The sequence below is a fragment of the Eptatretus burgeri genome, chromosome 8 (genome assembly GCF_056783735.1).
Source record: "Eptatretus burgeri isolate ZD-2024b chromosome 8, Ebu_testis_v1, whole genome shotgun sequence".
In the NCBI taxonomy this organism is placed as follows: Eukaryota; Metazoa; Chordata; class Myxini; order Myxiniformes; family Myxinidae; genus Eptatretus; species Eptatretus burgeri.
In genome coordinates this window covers 74,409,103-74,428,882 of record NC_140968.1, presented here as the reverse complement: position 1 = coordinate 74,428,882, position 19,780 = coordinate 74,409,103, and the positions used below count along the sequence as shown (strand labels likewise).

At 44.8% G+C, this 19,780-nt stretch overlaps 1 protein-coding gene across 6 annotated transcripts in view; it reads right to left on the bottom strand.

Moving 5' to 3' along the window:
• ESYT2 (extended synaptotagmin 2) overlaps positions 1 to 19,504 on the bottom strand; it is a 100,869-nt gene extending 81,365 nt beyond the window's left edge. For 3 of the 6 annotated variants that reach the window (XM_085892614.1, XM_085892618.1, XM_085892619.1), the window contains exons 1-4: positions 19,348 to 19,504; positions 18,205 to 18,521; positions 13,801 to 13,842; positions 4,117 to 4,251 (exon numbers count right to left, since the gene is read on the bottom strand). In XM_085892614.1, the coding sequence (XP_085748740.1) occupies positions 4,117 to 4,251; positions 13,801 to 13,842; positions 18,205 to 18,471 (444 nt within the window). In that variant the 5' untranslated portion in view covers positions 18,472 to 18,521; positions 19,348 to 19,504. Of the gene's footprint in view, positions 1 to 4,116; positions 4,252 to 8,898; positions 8,950 to 13,800; positions 13,843 to 18,204; positions 18,522 to 18,725; positions 18,981 to 19,087; positions 19,321 to 19,347 lie in introns of those variants that run through there. The other 3 variants (XM_085892617.1, XM_085892616.1, XM_085892620.1) reach the window with 3 other exon arrangements.
• Between the last annotated feature and the right edge of the window lie 276 nt (positions 19,505 to 19,780).

Genomic DNA, 19,780 nt, shown 5'->3' with positions numbered 1-19,780 from the left:
CTTCTTTTTTGGCCCAATCTCTCAATGGTGAAGAATCCGTTGTAAAAATGCTAGTATTTGGATCTGGATCTTCTCCCCCACCAGGTTTTCTGGTGAGGAGGGTGTTTGGATATGGACACCCAGCAGGATTAAAAACAAAACCTGTCAAAGGGCGGAGGAGCTCCTTGTGAGCCAACGGCCATCCATATCTAGTGCCCAACTGTGTCTGCGGACGTCCTCCTGCAGTTGGGTTACTTCTTATTTGGAGGTTGGTGGCAGGATTTGCACTCCAGCCACCGTAAAACGCTTCATTCCGCAAAACGCAAAAACGCAAAAAAATCTGAAAACCCACTCCGTGGGAGTACCTCCTGTGCAGCTTCCCTTCGCAGGGCAGCTCACCGGATGATGGGATTGGGGCAAAGCCTTCGGGACCCCCAATCTTTGATAGGAGGGAAACCACGGGGTAACATCCTTGGGTCAGATTGCGGGAGAGTGTGTCGGAGTGGTGCTGAGGTGTCGTCCACCAGACGGCGGTCTCCTTGGGTTAACCTGAGGCGGTCCCTTCGGGTGGGTGCCTGGAATGTCCTATCCCTAAGAGAGGATGATCACCTGTCTCTGTTATCATCTGAGCTCAAGCGTTTGGACATCGGGATTGCAGCTCTCTCTGAGGTTCGGAGACCGGATTGCGGCGAGATAATGGTGGGTGGTTACACCTACTATTGGTCTGGTCGCTCTGATGGTTACCATACCCAAGGAGTTGCTGTAGCTGTGTCCAATAAGCTGACCCCAATGATAATTGAGGTAACACCGGTCAACGAGCGTATTATGAGATTAAGGATTCGTCACTCCTTAGGTGTCATTTCCCTGGTCTCTATTTATGCTCCGACTGAGGCGAGTGATCTTACCGTGAAGGATGCATTCTACGCCACACTCGAGTCTGTGGTTGATCAGTGCCCCAGACGAGATACACTTCTAGTCTTGGGGGATTTCAATGCATCGACTGGAACTGATAGGGATGGTTATGAGGTGTGTGTTGGTCCCCATGGGTCAGGAACTATGAACCAGAATAGCACTAAGTTCCTTGACTTTGCAAGAAGTCATGGACTTAGGGTGGCTGGTTCATGGTTTCAGCGCCCGCAAGCTCATCGCTGGACTTGGTATTCCAACGCTGGCGGTGTGGCAAAGGAGATTGACCATGTCCTCATTGACGGTCGTTGGAGGATGATCCAGAACTGCAGGGTCTACCGGAGTGCTCAGTTCCTCAATACTGACCACAGGCTTGTTGTAGCAACTCTAAAGCTGCACCTTAAATCCTGGAGAATGGTACCATCCCAGCCTAGGCTGGATGTTGCCAAGCTCAGGGATGAGAGAGTAGCTGAGGAGTTTGCGAACAGGCTGAGTGGACACTTGGGGGTCTGGGTGCTTTGGGGGTCCTGAAGAGTTGTGGAGCACCTTCAAGACCACCGTCCTTGATGTTGCCGGTGGATGCCTTGGAGTTCACCGCAGGGCAAAGAAGAATTTTGTCTCTCAAGGGACACTGGATACCATTGACCAGAGTCGCAGGGCCAGGCTGAATGGCAGAGCTGAGCTGTTCAGGGAGCTGAGGCGTAAAACTGTACGTGCACTGAGGGTGGACAAGGAGGCCTATGTGCGAGGAATCTGTGAGGAGGTAGAGCATCACCTGTGGACAGGTGATTCTCGTCCCGCTTACAGGGGAATTCGCGCATTACGTTCATCCAAGCCCATCCCTCGGAGCACTGCAGTTCGAGCAGAGAGTGGTAGGCTCTTGACAGAGGAGTCTGAAGTGAAGGCTCGCTGGGCCGGTTACTTTGAGCGGTTGTACCAGGCTGATCCCCCAGCTGTCGAGTTGGACGTCAAGGGTGTTACAATCCCTGTTGCTGACCCTCGAATCAACTGTGGTCCACCATCGCTTGTGGAAACACGGGCTGCGGTGAACCAGTTGAAACGGGGCAAAGCTCCAGGGATCTGTGTCATCCATGCTGAACTTCTCAAGGCTGGTGGAAATGCTGCACTCGCGTCGTTGCATGCAGTTTTGTGCTCTGCCTGGAACACAGGCATCATCCCAACTGACTGGAAGAGGGGCCTTGTTGTCCCTCTCTGGAAACGGAAGGGTGATCGCCAAGACTGCAACAACTACCGAGGGGTGACGCTGCTCTCAGTGCCGGGCAAGGTCTTTGCTCGGATAATTCTTGATAGGGTTCGCCACCATCTGCTTGAGCACCAGCGTCCAGAGCAGTCAGGCTTTACACCAAACAGGTCAACGATTGACCGTATCCTTGCTCTTCGTGTCCTCACTGAACGCAGACGAGAGTTTCGGCAGGGGCTGCTTGCAGCCTATGTTGATCTCTGTAAAGCGTTCGATTCAGTGAATAGGGATGTCCTCTGGAGGATTCTTGGTCTTCGTGGGGTGCCACCGAAACTGATCGATCTGATGTCTGAACTCTACTCTGGTACTGAGAGTGCTGTGAAGTGTGGTGGTACCACCTCTGACTTATTTCCAGTTGTTACTGGAGTTCGTCAGGGATGTGTACTTGCCCCCACACTTTTCAGCACTTGTATGGACTGGATTTTTGGGAGGATGTCGGAGAGATCAAGTTGCGGTGCATCGTTTGGCAATGTCAAGATCTCGGACCTTGATTTTGCAGATGATGCAGTCATCTTTGCGGAGACTTTAGACATCCTCTTGGGGGCCCTCGAGGTGCTGAATGAGGAGTCGGAGCCGTTGGGATTACGGATTTCTTGGGTCAAAACAAAGATCCAGGCTTTCGGTGACATCTTGGATGCTGCTGTCCTGTCTGTGTCTGTTTGTGGTGAGGATGTTGAGGTCGTGGATAGATTCACTTACCTTGGCAGTGATATTCATGTCTCCGCAGGTTGTGAGCCGGAGGTCAATGAAGACGTCTGGGTCGGGCCTGGGAGTCATGGATTCACTGGATCATGGGGTGTGGCGCTGCCGGTACCTGTGCGGGAGGACGAAAGTCCGAGTCTTCAGGTCCTTGGTACTTCCAGTCTTGCTCTATGGGTGCGAGACTTGGACTTTGACCAAGGATCTGAGACGGAGACTTAATTCCTTTGGTACCAGGTCTCTTCGGAGAATCCTTGGCTATCGCTGGTCGGATTTTGTGTCCAACGAGCGGTTGCTGAGAGAGACTCGGATGAGATTTGTTACCTGCATAGTCCGTGAGCGTCAGCTGCGGCTGTATGGACATGTGGCTCGTTTTCCTGACGCTGATCCTGCTCACCAGATTCTCTCAGCGAGGGAGTCTCATGAGTGGAGGAGGCCAGTGGGCCGACCACGTGCCTCATGGTTGCAGCAGGTTGACCATCATCTCAAGGAGATGGGGATGGGCCTGGCATCTGCCTGGGGGATGGCCAGACGGAGGCCCCTGGAGTACCGGCGGAAAGTGGACGCAGCGACGCGCTGTTCTGGCACATGCTCCCATACCTGACCTGACCTGATCTTCACCAAATTCGAATCAATTCATCTTTGTCATACAGCCAACCTGGCCACCAAGTTTTGACCAAATCTGTCCATAACTTTTTTGAGATATTCTGCTCACAGACAAACAAACAGACAAACAGGGGTGAAAACAACCTCCTCCACCTTCGGTGGCAGAGGTAATTAAAAAAAAAACTTCAAAAAAACTAACCCTTTCAAATTACTTGGTGACAACTCGAAATTTTGGTTTACACAAACAAACCATTAACCGGCATAAAGAGAACCATAATCCACTGCAGATTGTATTATTGTACAGTATGTATCGTGTTTTTTTTTGTTTTTTTTTAACCAATCAACCAGCTTGGCATTTCCTTCTGAGTAATGTTGCATCCTGTGGTTTTCTAGTGAAGTGCTGCAGCGGACATAAAGCAGGGTGTGGTGATGCAGCCTTTTCAAGTAGTTTCAGAACCTTTTCCTTTCTTAAAATCTGTACAAATCCCAACAATCACACACCATAATGCATTCCAAAGCGTCAAAAAGCTGGGCATGCAGCCACAGTATGTAATCTCAAGCTAAGTGGAAAATGTTCATGTTCATCTGTATGTTTACCACCATTCATGAAAGTAAGACATGGGGTGGGGGGAGGGGGATTTTTGAAAAAGCAAGCAATATGGCACCTTTTCCCCAAAGTTAAGCTTCGTGAAGCTCAGAGTCTTTAGGTAGTCGTTTGCTCCCCGTATGGCCGGCTCAATGGTATCTTTGAAAAGGCCCTCCAAGTAGCAGCCAAAGAAAGGCCATGCCTGAGTTACAGCCTGCACGTGGCACAAAGCATATCAGGGAAAGAAGGCCATCATATAATAAATAATAAAATAACCCTTAATTTGTTTTTATACTTCTGATTTTCAGTCATGCTAATACAGTCGTATGTTGTCTCCATGTCCTTTATAATGGTTCTTTTAAAGTTCGAAATATATATAGTTTAAAAAACATTTTTCTGGAAACCATCAGGAGATAGAATTTGACAGGCTCAGATGGCATCAGTGCCCCTATTCTCAAATCTTGCTCTGCCGCTCTTGCTTCTCCTCCATGTGTGCTATTCAGCCTGTCCTTCCTTGGCTCCCTCACGTTTCACTGGAAGTCAGTTAACATCACTCCCATTCATATTCAAGCTGGTGGTACGCTGCAATCTCACAACATACTGCATCCCTATTCATTATATTTTCTGGGTTACTAGGTTTTCTCTCCCCCCCCCCCACCACCCCCCAATTACACCCCCTTAGCCCCCACCATTCTCTCTCCCCTTTCCCCATTCGTTCAATCCTCCATTTGTTGCATCCACCCATGGCTCCACTGCCCACTGTCAGTATACTGCATTTTTGCCTTCTGTCGCTTCAAAGTTCGATGAGCTTCGGTTTTGGAAACAAAAAGAGCATCTACACTAATAAAAGGCAGTGTGTCAGTGTGTGTCTCCTCCATAACTCCAAAACCATGAAATCTAGTAGCCTGAAACTTTGTATGCTTACTAAGAAAACTCCAAGGAAGTGCGAGAGTGAAAATTGGGTGTTTGGATTAATGAAAACATCCCTTTTGAAGATAATTAATGGCCTTATATAATTATATCCTTTATCAGGTGCTTCCTCGGCCACCTCGCTCTTTGGGGTCTTAAAGTGTATCCTAGGTAACTTCGCTGGGATCTGAAGCCACCATGTTTTTTTGGCCTGCTCAACCATGCCTTGACATGGAACAGGCCGCAACGATTTAGTTTCTTTTTTTCACTTTCTTCACTCATATTATCGAATGTATGTTCATCATAGCTAAGAATCGCTGCATACATTGCAATGCTTATAAACGTCCGGAGACATCAGCGTTCGCTGCTTTATTTCATTTTCGCACATGCAATAACCTCGAGAATCTCTTAAACTAAGCAGAAATACAAAATGTAAGCTCCAGAATTGAACTTACAAGCAGTTCCAACTCCTAAAAAAGTGTTCATTTGTCCAATTCGAACATATTTGACATTTTGGGCGTCTCCGGAGTCCGGGAGGTGTATGCTTAACATGACGGTTCGGCGATTGCTAATCGCGTGCCAAGCGAGCTGTCTCTTATCAACCGTTTTGTTGGAGTGCTTAAGCCACTTGGCGAGCGCTCTACAATATTTGCACTGTCAGTGAATACTGCATGTCGATTGACCTTAACAATGTTCAGGGGCACTTGCGTGCATTGTTGGCCACATTTTGTTCTGTGGTGAAACAGGCGGTTGCTGGCTTGCTGAAAATGTGAAATTTTATTTTCTATGACGTTTCCCCTTTTTGTTCTTCAATTATAGGACCCACCACTTCGGCACAGATAAATACAAAGGAAAATTGAACATTTCGCTTTTAAAAGTTTTTTTTTTTTTTCGCATTCCGCTTTTAAAACGATTTGTGCATTGTGCGATAAAGCCACTTGGCGCACGTTCAAGTTTCAATTGCAATACCACAGTTCGATACCGGAGGTAGCAAGGCAAAATAAATTATTTGATCACAATAAGAAAAAATATTTTCACTTATGAAGTAAGGAATTGCCACATCATGGCAGGAAAGCCGAGAGGAATGCATACTCACTTTGTGTAGCCTGGATTCAAATCCCGACCCAACGATAAACTGTCGTGCCGGTGTTTCATAGGCAGAGTGATTCATCAATGTGTGTGTTGTCTCTCGGATGGATGATAAACTGGGCATCACATCTGCTGGAATCCCTCACCCCTCTCTCTCCCTCACTGCTCTCCCTCCCAACCCCTTCCCCCTCTCTCCCAACCCTCTCCCTCTTTCCAATCCCTCCCCTCTCCCCCTTTTCCTCTTCCCTGCCTCTCTCTCCACCCCTCTCTCTCTCAATTCTTCCCTTGGTCCCCAACCCTTCCCCCTCTGTTGCGGAGACTGCAGCATGTACGAATCAGATATTTGCGGAGACTAACAGCTTGGTGGGATGCAAAGGTCGCTGGATGCAGGAGCACGCATGCATGCAGGCAAACCTTTGCCAGGAAGATAGCGTGGATTGTAAATGCTCCTGCTTCAGATGTGTGTGTGTGTGCGTGTGCGTGTGCGTGTGCGTGTGCGTGTGCGTGTGCGTGTGCGTGTGCGTGTGCGTGTGCGTGTGTGTGTGTCTTCCCCATAACTCCAAAACCATGAAACCTCATAGCCTGAAACTTTGCATGCACACTAAGGGAACTCCAAGGGAGTGAATGAATGAAAACCGGTTATTTGGGTAAATTTAAACACCCCTTTTGAAGACAATTAATGGCTTATCTTTCTGAAAGGCCTATCCTTGATCAGCCCAACTTCACCTCACAAGGGTCTTTGCCACCATTTTGATTCGGCCGACGAAAAATGCCTTCACTTGGAAATACGATCTATTCTCACAGACTGTAGTATATAATCAAAATATTATTTAAGATTTGAAGATTGGATCTCGTGGACTAAATAGGTGTCGAAAGCTGGAGTGAAATCTGATAATTTCAATAAATTACGAGTCTTAAAACTAAACATATAAGTGTATTTATTTAAGGAAGTCTATGCTTACACCGTCTCCATATTCCCACAAGAACGTGTGAAATTGCCAAAGCATTAAATTTAACTTTTTCTCCTGTTCTGACAATTATATCGAGTGAAGAAAAGATTCAGGAATATGCCCAGAGTGCAACTACTTTGAGTGCAACAAAAATAATTTTAAAGCAGGCAAAAGTTTGGCGCGAGCAGTGAGCGTGGCGACCGCAGCTCAGTTCTCCATGTGGAAACTGTCGGAGTTTGGAGGGAAAAATAAATTAGAGGATTAGAATGAGTAAAGCGAACGAGTTAAAGTGAGAATTGAAAAATGTTTTTAGTGGCTACAAAGCAATGATTCCCCACTCCACGGCAGGATGGCCAATAGATATGCACACTCGCTCTAAGCTGTTTAGCCTGGGTTCAAATCTTAACACAGCTATAAACTGTCATCCCGGTGCTTCATAGGCAGGGCAATTAATCAATGAGTGTACCATTCCTCAGGTGGATGTTAAACTGGGCGTCACATCTGCCAGAATTATTTGGTGGACATTAAATATACCTTCGCAGTGTCTTTCAGGAAGAATATGGGCGCTATCCCCGGCATCCTGGCCAAATTACTGCTCAAACCGACAAGGACACTGCATCAGCAGCACTGCCACACCCTCAATCAATGATGCTACTCACAGCCTTGTGCTGCACAGGCAAAAAAAAAACAAAAACAAAAACAGAAGACCCAACCTTTATGTATAGTATTTTATTGTAATAATATTTTAATTCATTTACACTGAAAAATTTCCACTCAATTGGGAAAATTTAATAAGAAGCGATTTTGATCCGTATACTGAAATAGTTGTTTCGAGAGTGCGTTCCGATTGTCTGACAACAAAACAGATTTGGTATATCTTTTTCACATGGTCAGCAATATTTGGGCTGCTCTAGAGTTGGACCATGAAACAATAAATATATATATATATATATATATATATATATATATATATATATATATATATATATATATATATATATATATATATATATATATGTTCTGGCCCTTCATGGAAAAACATTCAATATTGTTTACCCAAAAGCTTTACAATAATATGTTCAATTTTGTTGATATTTCTGTTCAATATTTTGCAGCTTGATAAATAAAATGTTTCTCTCTAAATCTGTGCTTAATTGTGGTAGTCCAATAGATGTACGTAGGATCCTGGGCAACACCAGGTACCTTTGTGGGTGGAGGGAGGGAGGGGAAGAGTAGAGGTTGGAGGGGAAGAGTAGAGGTTGGAAGGAAAGGGTAGGGGTGGAAGGAGGGAGGAGTGGGGAGGTAGGGGGGGGAAAAGGGTGGCGTTTGGAGTGCCGAAGGGACTTGGGGTGGGAAGTTGGAGGGAAAGGGAGGAGATGGGAGGAAGGAGTTAGGGGGCATGGGGTGTGGAAAGGGAGGGGAAGGGATGGTGCGTGAGTCTGGAGGAAGGGGGATGGGTGAGAGTCTGGATGGAGGGGCATGGTGTGAGAGGAGAAGGGGGGGTTGGGTGGGAGGAGGCAAGGAGAGGGGTGTTAGGAGGGAGGCGAAGGGTGGGAGGAGGGAACCGGCATTGTCCGGTAATGCCGGGTACCTTTACGTACAATCCGTAGGTGCGTGGCCGTACGTGCAAAAAAAAAAAACCTTTCAAACCGCGAGCCACAACCAACAACCACACAGGCCGTTCCTTCACTCTCGTAAACGATGACTGGATTGGGGCATGGTGTTTATCTATAAATGCGCATAAGAAATCGAGAAATTATTAGAATACACTAAGTCATCACTATCCGGAAGTGGTGCGTGCCCGTACGGAATGTTCACATCATTCCACGAATTATCGCTTTCATTGAGGTAACAACTGCTGTGATACTTACACACACAGAGTTAATTAAAATCCAAATTAAAATCAAGTTTACCTCCCTGTCTTTGCTTGCCGTGACATTCGCTGCCATTGACTATTGCCACTCCTACGCCACGGTAACTGAGGCACCGATCCCGATCGTAAACGGCTTGGCACGTGACGTCATCGTCGGCCGGCCACGCACCGACCTACGCAGCAACGTGTCCTGTGATTGGTAACTAAATGGCGCATCGGCCACGCCTACGCAGCAACATGTCCTGTCATTGGTTGGTAAATAAATGGCCATAACTTGGGAAGCACTTGTCCGATTAATATCAAACCTTGAAAAGGCTCATACTCAGGTCCCCAGCAATATACCTGGCAAGTTTCAATTAGATCGGACCAGTGGTTGTCGATAAACAGCAGTTGCAGACACATGCACACACACACACACACACACACGCACGCACGCACGCACGCACGCACGCACGCACGCACGCACGCACGCACGCACGCACACACACACACACACACGCACGCACGCACGCACGCACGCACGCACGCACGCACGCACGCACGCACGCACGCACACACACACACACACACAGATTGCTGGAATTATTGATAGATAAAGCAGATCTGTCTGTCTGTTTCCGAATTACTCCCTCAGTTTTGGAGTTCGCCTCGCCAAATCTTCTGTGGAACCTTTTGGGGTCCCAGCGGGTGTCCTCAGGTGAGTAGGTTTCATACACTTCTCAATACAATTATGATTTTGAGTTTCCACCTGTACGAGGCTGATCTTTCTCCCAAAGATGCAAAAAAAAAAGAAGACGAGGAATCCAATGTATCAAGAAGTTTCTCAGTTAATTAAATTGTCCGCATGTGGACACATGAGGGGGTTTGGCATTTGTCGTTTCCACATTGTCTGTATTCATGTGTAGACTTTTCCGTCAATATCTATCACACCATGTTCGCTTGAGACTTTTTGCTATTTCTCAGTAAGAACCCATTTCCTTCGTCATTGCACAGAAGAGCTAATCCCTCTTCCCCAGCCATCGTCATTGATATCAGCCTCAGCATCATCATCATCATCATCATTAAAGGTACATTGACTTTACATAACTACTCCCACAGTTTTGGGGCCAGCCTCAACAAATTTAATGTGCAGCTTTTGGGGTCCCTGCACATGTTCTAAAGTGCACAGGAGTTTTCATAAAGTTCTCAAAACTTTATTTTTTTGAGACATTGGGCTTCCACCCATGTGTGGCATGACGACCTCGCTAGTTCATATGAAATTGATAATTCTCAGTATCGCCATTAATTAAAACGAGTGTGGGCCCGTAGGTGAGTGCCAGTATGTGCATTCTCTCTCGCCCTCCTTTATGTGTGAGTATTGTATGCCTACAATGCCTATGCCTCTCGCCCCCACTCTCATCCCCCCTCTCGCCCCCCTCTCTCGCCCCCCTCTCTCGCCCCCCTCTCTCGCCCCCCTCTCTCTTCTCCCTCTCTCGCCTCCCCTCTCTCGCCCCCTCTCTCTCCCCCTCTCTTGCCCCTCTCTCCCCCTCTCTTCCCCCCTCTCTCCCCCTAGTCTTGCCCTTCCTCTCTCCCCCCTCCTCTCTCACCCCTCTCTCTTGCCCCCACTCTCAACCCCTCTCCCGTCCCCCTCTCTCACAGATATTGGTCGACAGATAAATGGCCGTAACTTGGGAACCGCTCGTCCGATTAATATCAAACCTCAAAAAGGCACATCCGCTGGTCCCCAGCAATATTCCTGGCAAGTTTCAATCAGATCGGACCGTCAATCGTGCAAAAAAATAATAATAAAAATTAAGTAAATAAATTAACATTTATTGTGACGTCATTCGTGATGTCATAGCACCGTGTCTTGTCATTGGTCGACAGATAAATGGCCGTAATTTGGGAACCGCTTATCCGATTAATATCAAACCTTGAAAAGGCACATCAGCGGGGCCCCAGCAATATTCCTGGCAAGTTTCAATGAGATCAGACCGTCAATTGTGCAAAAAAACCAATAATAAATAAATAAATAAACATTAATTGTGACGTCATTCGTGATGTCATAGCACCGTGTCTTGTCATTGGTTGACAGATAAATGACCTTAACTTGGGAACCCCTCGTCCGATTGACATCAAACCTCGAAAAGGCACATCTGCGGGGCCCCGGCAATATTCCTGGCAAGTTTCAATCAGATCGGACCGGCGGTCGTCGAGAAACGGCAGTCACAGACAAACAGACAAACAGACAGATAGACACACACACACACACACAGAGATTGCTGGAATTATAGATAGATAATTAATCATCGCACGTGGGCATGTTCACTTCTTGGGACCTTTTGGTGTGAAACTGATTGGAGCACTTCCGCTTTGATCTCGATCGTCATGACCGATGTTTAATTTGTATGCTGCGTTTTAGTTCGATTTGAGGCCTCGATTTCTTCCTCAATTTGTAACTTGCTCCTTTTCTCCAGATATTTATCTTCCACCTTAAATAAATAAATGGAAGGATATGTTTGTATTAATAATATTATTATTATTATTATTATTATTATTATTATTTATTTATTTATTTTGCCCAAAAATTCTGCCTCCTCGGCTTACCACTCCGGCATCCCTGATCAGAAATTTAAGGTTTGGCAATTTGACCACCAACATGTCATAATTGGTGAGCTGATGAGGTTATACACAGCAAGAACCATCATCCTGCACAACAAATTAAGCGGGCCAAGCACAAAAGTGAGTAATTCCTATGAACCCCAAGCTATTCACAGCAAAATAAACATTTATGTGATGTTCACCAGCAAAAGGAACGTGCACTTGTGTATATCCCTGGGGGCATTTGCCAAGTGAATTTCAAATGCAGCAACATCGTTTTATGAGATTTAAATTCCAGTGTTTAAAATCGAAGGTTGAAGTTACACCATATTTGCTTCTTTTCTGATGGCGTTGAAGCAGATAGTTTGAACTATCAGATAGCATCATCATCAGATAGCATCATATCAGATAGTTTGAAGCAGATAGTTAAAAAAAACTGTTTGACCAACCGAGACTCAAGGGGATTTCCCATGCGAATATTGAGAGACATATATGCGATATCAATGCATTTCGTAAATTATGGGATATTAGCTCAGTGAGTAAAGCACATTCTATTCAGTATAGATTATGCTGTAATATTTGGGTGAAATAAGTTATTTGCAGGTAACCTCATCAACATGACATGCGTGTGATGAACCAGAGATGACTCGTGGACATACAGAGACATGACAGAAGTAAATAGACACCTTCAATTTCTTCATTTCATCCGTATAACAGTTTTACTCAGTGATTTGTTCTAATATTCAATTATTTATTTGCAGAAACGAGTTCCTGGGTCTTGTATGACAATTAACTATGCCTTGAACCCAGGGAGCACACAAACTTTCTGATTTTCAAAGAGGACGAATTGTTGGCCATTGGGAAGGTGAAGTCAGCCAGCAGTTCAGAACCTTGGCATTCTGCTTTCTACGGTCAATCGGGTGATTGCGCAATTCACCAGCGAAGGCAAGGAATCCAGAGCTTCCCGTTCTGATCGACCTGGGCCCTCCGAAAGGTGTCTTCGAGCTGTCAAATTGGTCTACTGAGAAAACTCCCCGTTGCAAGGCAGTAGATATTACAGAGGAGGTCCAAGTTAGCTTAAGAACTGTTGTGTGGTACGTTCATCAACTGGGCTACCATGGGAGAGCAGCGAGGAGAAAACCTCCTCTTGGACCAGCCAACAGTCAAAGGAGAAAAGTGGGCTGACGAGATGGCCACGAGACCCTTGGAGTTTTGGCAAACTGTCATTTTTTCAGATGAGTCCCAATTTGCTCAATTTTCTGGCAGTGGACGCGTATGGGTCTGGAGACTTCTCAGTCAATAATTCTCTTTGAACCGATTGCAGCCAACTGTCAAACACGGTGGTTTTTCAGTGATGGTGTTGGGTGTAATCTGGAGCGCTGGTCGGTCAGAGCTTGTGGATTGTGTTGGCAACATCAACTCTACGATATACATTTTTATCCTTGAGGATGGACGTCTCCCTGTCTTCTCCACTGGTCAGATCATCAAAAACCACACTCTGTTCATGGAAGATGGAGCTCCATGCCACACTGCACAAAGGATCAAAGAATGGCAGGACAGAAATGGGATCAACTGACTTTTATGGCCAAGTCAGTCTCCTGACATGAATCCCATTGAACACCTCTGGGCCATATTGGATCGAGCTGTGCAGAAAAAGTCCAGGAAACCAACATCACGGGCAGAAACCCCACAAGAGAAAATTACAGAACTCATTGGTTCTTTGCCTGAAAGAGTAAAAGTATTGAAATCTACAAATGGCAAGTCTACCAAATACTTGTGTATGTATTAAAATGGATAAAATATACTTAAAAAATGTTCAATAATGAAATTATTTTAAAATCATGGTGCTTATTTATTTCTGTCATGTCTCTCTGTAGATGCTGTGACATTACAAGGTGATTCACATGGACAAATCACCCAGTCTATGTCCAGATTTACAGACAAAAAATATATATATATATATATAAACTCCAGACAATGTTCCTGAAAAAAAAGGAATATAGTTTACAATATGGTTTCTATGACTCACATCACCACTTGAATTGGGGTTTGAGTGAGGGGAGGGGGAAAGGAGATTAGGAGGACAATTTCCGATCTAGTACCGTGAGCAGATTTAGCATCACACTCATCATCCACACACAACAGCCATTGTTATAATGTAGTGTAACAGCCCAGGCCAAGGCAATACATAGCTACTGATTTAGAGGAAGTAATTTACAATCAAAACTTGATCGTGGACATTGCAGGCTGCTGCTGAAGCAAAAAAGACATTACTACAGCCTTATGGATTTTCTTCATCATATCAGCAAACCAGAGTGAAGGGTATTAGAGATACAATTGAATCAAAGAGTGTCGGATATACCTTGTTGAGCCATTCTGCCCGCTCCACATCTGGAAAGTGCACCTGAGCAAGGAAGTCATGTTAGTACTGCTCTTAAGGTTCACTTCATACAACAGAACGATCTACATTAGGCAGAAAATAAACTAAAAGTCAGGCAGGGTGATGCATACTCAAAATCATTCTCCATTAAAAATGCAAGTTGTCATTAACAAAAAAAAGAAAAAAGAAAAAGAAAAGGAAAAGGTCAGCATTGAGGATGTTCACAACTGTTACAGCAAGATTTGTGTGTATAGATTAATTTTAAAATGAAGAAATGAAATGGGAGAGGGTGGGGGGGGGGGTTAAGGGGGGAAACATTCATCACCAGGCCAAGAAACCTGAATTCAGCCACAACCAAACACTTGCTGACATAAGTCCTTCAATTCCATTCTCAATGGGCATAACTCACTCTCTGCCCTTCTTTATCAGTACAACCGACAATTTGATAAATCGTTCTCGTAGATGTAACACACAATCCTCCGTTTATGAGCTTTATCTGAAGTATACAAAGGAAAAATACAGGTTCAACCCTGGTTAGTCGAGTTGTTTATCCTTGAGAATGTTTAAGACTGTAGTAACACAGATGGCTTTCCTCTTACATTAGTCCTGTTAAAAGCACTCAAGACCAGAAAATTATGACATGTAAAATACATAAAACTCTTTCTGACGACTGACTGATATTAAAGATCAGTGCCGTAGAAAGCTGAAATTTTGTGTGCTGATGGACATTGAAGCCGGTACAATGGAGGGGGGGGGGGGGAAATCACAGCATTGTCAGACAACATGCATAAATGAAAATATAAATAAATGAAAATAAATAAATGAAAATAAATGAAAAATCAAATGCAGGTGAGTGACCTGAGACAATGGGGAAGCACGGTAATTTTGTGTGCCGACGGATATCGAAGTCGATACACCAGGAAAAAAAAAATCACAGAACCATTAGAAATCATCAATAAATGAAAATATAAATAAATGAAAAAAAAATAAATTAAAATAAATCAATGAAAAATCAAATGCAGCTGGGCAACCCGAGACAATGGGGAAACACGGTTCGTATGCTTACACAATATGTAAGCACACATCACCAGTATATACAGTATGTATATATATATATATATATATATATATATATATATATATATATATATATATATATATATCTGCCAAGATACAAATAATGGCAGAAAATTACCATGCCATTCCAGAATAAAAGTGATTACATGTGCAAAGCTTAGCAAGACAACATATCGCAACGTTTATCTCAAGCCTCGGTGTCCAATAGGAAATTGATGCTTGCCACATTTGTGGCGATCAGGTCACCATATTCGCTGCATGATACAAAACATATACAAGATCTTGAGAATTACAGTAAAAACTAGAACGGGCACTCATAGAGCGCATACCTTCGCCGCCACTACTTTTTTTGTTCTTGGTATGAGTGTGGGGAACTGGTTTCATATGAATGGTCTTATGACACAAACCACATATCTATAATGTCATGACCCCCCCCCCGACTTTCGGGGGCTACGGACTAAACAACAATCAACTCACGTCGTTTTGGCGAGTGTTCACTCGCAAGCTCGGTGAATACAACGTTTCAACAAGAGAAGGTAATCTCGTTTGATGCTGGTTTCATGCAAATCGAATAAGGATTGACTGAGTTATGCTGAAAACCACATATTTTTCAAGGGCGTGACACCCCCACCCCGACATTTTACCCCAACCGGTGACATGTGTTATTACATCATTGTGTCACAAGATTGGGCATTAAATTCTGAACATTTTGGTGCTGGGTTCATGTAAAGCGGACAAGAATTGACCGCGTTATGACAAAAACTGCATATTTTTCAAGGTCGTGACCCCCCTGACCTTTGACCCCTAACCGGTAACAAGAGTATGGGCGTCATTATGTCATATTGCATATCACAAGATGAGGCGTTGAATTCTGAACATTTTGGCGTTAGTTGCATGCAAATTGAATCAAAATTGACCGTGTTATCGTAAAAAGACGATTTTGACCTTTTCGTGACCTTGACCTTGACCTTTGACCCGAACGATCCCAAAATCTAATCGAATGCTTCCTGGCTAATAACCAATCATCCCAACAAATTTCATGCAATTCGGTTTAATACTTTTTGAGTTATACGAATCACAAGATTACAAACAAATAAATAAATAAATAAATAAATAAATACACGCCGACCAAAACATAACCTTTCGCAGAATGCGAAGGTGAAAATGAACGAGATCTTGTATAAACTGAAAGGCAAGCCCAAAACTTTCTAAATCGGAAGTGTTTTTCATATTTTCCGAATCAGACTCTCCAAGCACTTCATCTGGTGCTGGCGGTTAAAATCAGTATAATCCGCATACTGCTGCAGATTTAGAAAGTGTGTGGAATCCTGACTTCACGTGTGCCACAAAAAGTTCCTGTCTTGACTGAAATTCTCGCACACACTGTGCCAAATCACAAATCAGCTTGCCCTTTCCCTGAAGTTTCAAGTTCAGTTCATTCAAGTTGGTGCTGATGTTGTTCAGAAAATGCAAGTCACATTGCCTCGCTTCATCCCCAATCACAGAGTAAGTTGCCGTCGTTGCTTTCTCAGCCTCAAAGTCTCGGATTGGAGTGAGCTAGGCAGCAAGTCGTTGCAAGACCTTTCCACGACTCAGCCACAGCACATTCGGAAAGTAGATGATTTGGGTGAAATCTGACTCGGCTTCTTTCAACATTTCCACAAAATGTCGATGGTCCAGAGCACTAAAGTTGACGATTTTTACAACCATGTCCATCAAACCTTCCAGCGTATCTTCCCTGGCTCTTTGAGCACAAAGACATTCTTGGTGCTACATGCAGTGATATGATGGCAAATCATCGCCATTGGGTCCAATCACAGTCAGATGCTAACAAATCGATGCCACGAGTGCGGTCTTTCAGCCCACAAATTGCTAGAATTTCTTTGTGAATCGCCATGTCTTTTGACACAAAACGAATCCAGAAATCTAGCTGTGCAGTGTCTCAGATGTCACATGACTCGCCCAAATCCAATGAAAAACGAGCATACAGGTCTTCAAATGAGCACACGTTTGGGAGTCAAGATCCTGCGATAAATCTTGCAATTGCCTGGTGATTCAGCTGCGGATTCTGAACCGTCTGCATGATGTCGTCGTTTTGTCTTTGGTTCATGATTTTCGAGTAAAGTTTCCATAATTGTACAGATAATTCGTTTCACCAATTCTCCATCTGAAAACACTTTGTTTTTTGGGGGGGGGGGGTTTCTGAGCCAGAACCCACACTGATTTGCAGCTAACCAAAGTCATCAGCTGAGATGATGAAATAAACCCTTTCAAATTCTGATGCTACGAGTGCAGCATCGAAGTTTGTTATAGATTTTAATATAGAAACTGGGTGATGGTCAGATAGATCACAGATATCTGCAGGTGGTGCTGGCAGTACAATAGAAGTCATTTTTTTTTTAAATTGAGTGATATTAAAAATAGCAGTTTAACCTCGGCCAATTTAGGTGGCTTGAAATAATATTGGGTGTACTGTATCGGCAACCTGCCGGTGCCATCTGACAAATAATGCACCAACGCAATCGTTTGCAAAAAAAAAATATTAAAAAAAAAATAAAACTTTTGAAGAACATCAATTCGCCACATGCGGCGAGTGGCGAGTGTCTTGGACAGTCCTGATCTAGAGCGATGAAAGATTCAAAAACACGTAATTTCGTTATCAGTTATTATCCCCTTGCTTCTTGAAAAAAAAAAATGGGGGACATTGTAATCTGCGTCGGAGTGGTGACCCGTCCAGGATTGTGCCCAATAGCCAAGGAGACTGCTTAGGCACCCCCAACGCTCCGCGCAGAGTATGGTCCCAATGGATGGATGGATTGTAATAGGCTCCGTCTGTCTGTCTGTCTGTCTGTCTGTCTGTCTGTCTGTCTGTCTGTCATGCTATCTCGTCTGAAATGTTTGTGCAGAACTTCACCAAACTTGGGAGTTATGATCAATCCATGGCATGAAGGTGCAAGGACAGTATCATTTTTGGCCTCAAATTCAAACTATTTGTGGAACCAATTTCAAACGAGAGCGAAGTTGATGGCACGCCATCGCAAATCCCCACGCGTGGCTAATGTACTTGTCAAACTTCTCAGCACTTCCTGTTCAGATTACAAGCTTCCCAGCATTTTTTAACTCAACAGTGCGAACATTAACGACCGACATACTGGACACTCCAAAACAACATTTTCTTTGCGATTGCACCTTGCTCACACAGAAAAGCTACATTTCACAACCTGAGTCGAATAGCTTTCTCATGCTGTTTTCCAATGTAAAACACAGTCACACTCTCCGACAAAATGTGCACTCAAACACCAAGCTTACCCAAGCAGGAAGGTCCGCCTCCTTGATGCCCGAACGAATGGACGATTCTTCAAAGTCCGACAGTTGTTGTGCTTTCAGGAGCAGAGCCTGTTTATTCTGCCGTATACGTTTCCACCAGAGCCAAATAAGCACAGCCAAAAGCAACCAGCTCATGCTCAAGCCCAGGTAGCCACAGAGATATACTGGGAACAGCAAGAGGAAGGTCCGGGCAAAGCGGTACAAGACCGTCCTCGGGGCTCGTTCCATGGTCTCTGGCGCGTTTTCCATCGGATTTGCTGTGGCCACAGGGTCCTGTCCCACAGGTTTTCCGGCTCAACCTGAATGCATGCTTCGGGTTAGCGTCAACTCGCTCATTTTAAAATTTCAGAATTTTCAGTAACAGCCCACGTCCTCATCAAAACCAATGAACATTTTTCAGTTTAACCAAGCGTATCACTACATAAGCGGATGAAATCAAATCCCACATTATCATCCAATGAAATCCCATAACATTCCACCCTAAATTGCCTATGTATACATACATATGGAGGAGATTGGGACCATACTCTGTGCAGACCGTTGGTGCTGCTTAAGCAGTCTCCTTGGCTATTGGGCACAGTCCTGGATGGGTCGCCACTCCAACACAGTATACCAGCATGCTGGCACTCATTTTGCCGACCTCAGAAGGATGACAGGCTGAGTTAACCCCACCTGGTATTAATTCAACACCTGATTTGAACTCAGGACCCAAGGATGCAAAGCCCATCACCCTAACCATTAAGCCGACACCAGGTATATATATATATATGTAATAAAAATCTAGGCCAGAGCCCAAACCCCTGACCCATGAAGACCCCCCAATAAAGGTCATCACGTGCGCTCGATCCCGAGTTGAAGGCCATACCATGAAGGCGAATCAGTCCATTAGAGAACCTACTGGGTACAAAGGAAGAAACGTCCCTTCAATCAAAACCTCTCCAGTCCACGATCCCTCGATCAAGCATGTCCGGTTCCAAGCTCACAATCCATCCCCCTTCATGGACTCTTCCCGCCCTCCTCGTATCGGTGTTCAAAATGAAATAAACTAGACCACACGACCAGCACACTGTACATGTAGCGGACCGCTCACTTATACACATGGACATATTTGGTAGAAATACGAACCACGGGAACCTTGACAGCTCCACAAGGACGAGATAAGCTCAGGAACTCTTTGGTGGACGACTGTGAGCGAATCGTTCATGAGGAATCCAATCACCCTCTGGTTCCCTTCCTTCTCCCACTGCCACTCCCATTCCCATTCCCACTCCCCCAACATCGCTGTTCTCCGCCTACCGACCGCAGCCATCTCGAGCCCTTGTGTACTCGTGTAATTCCTCCTTATCAATTCCTCTTCTACTTCTGTGTTTGATCTTTCCTTTTTTTCCTCCTCTGACCACCGACATCACACTTGCTCCCTCGATCATGATCCCGGGTGCACAAGTTGTGGGTTCCCCTCCGGTTGGTTTGACAGTATGACGTCAGACGTAGCGCGTGTGTCTCTGAGCTCTGTCCTGCCTGTGTTCAATTCCCGATCTGACGATAAGCTGGTCCGATT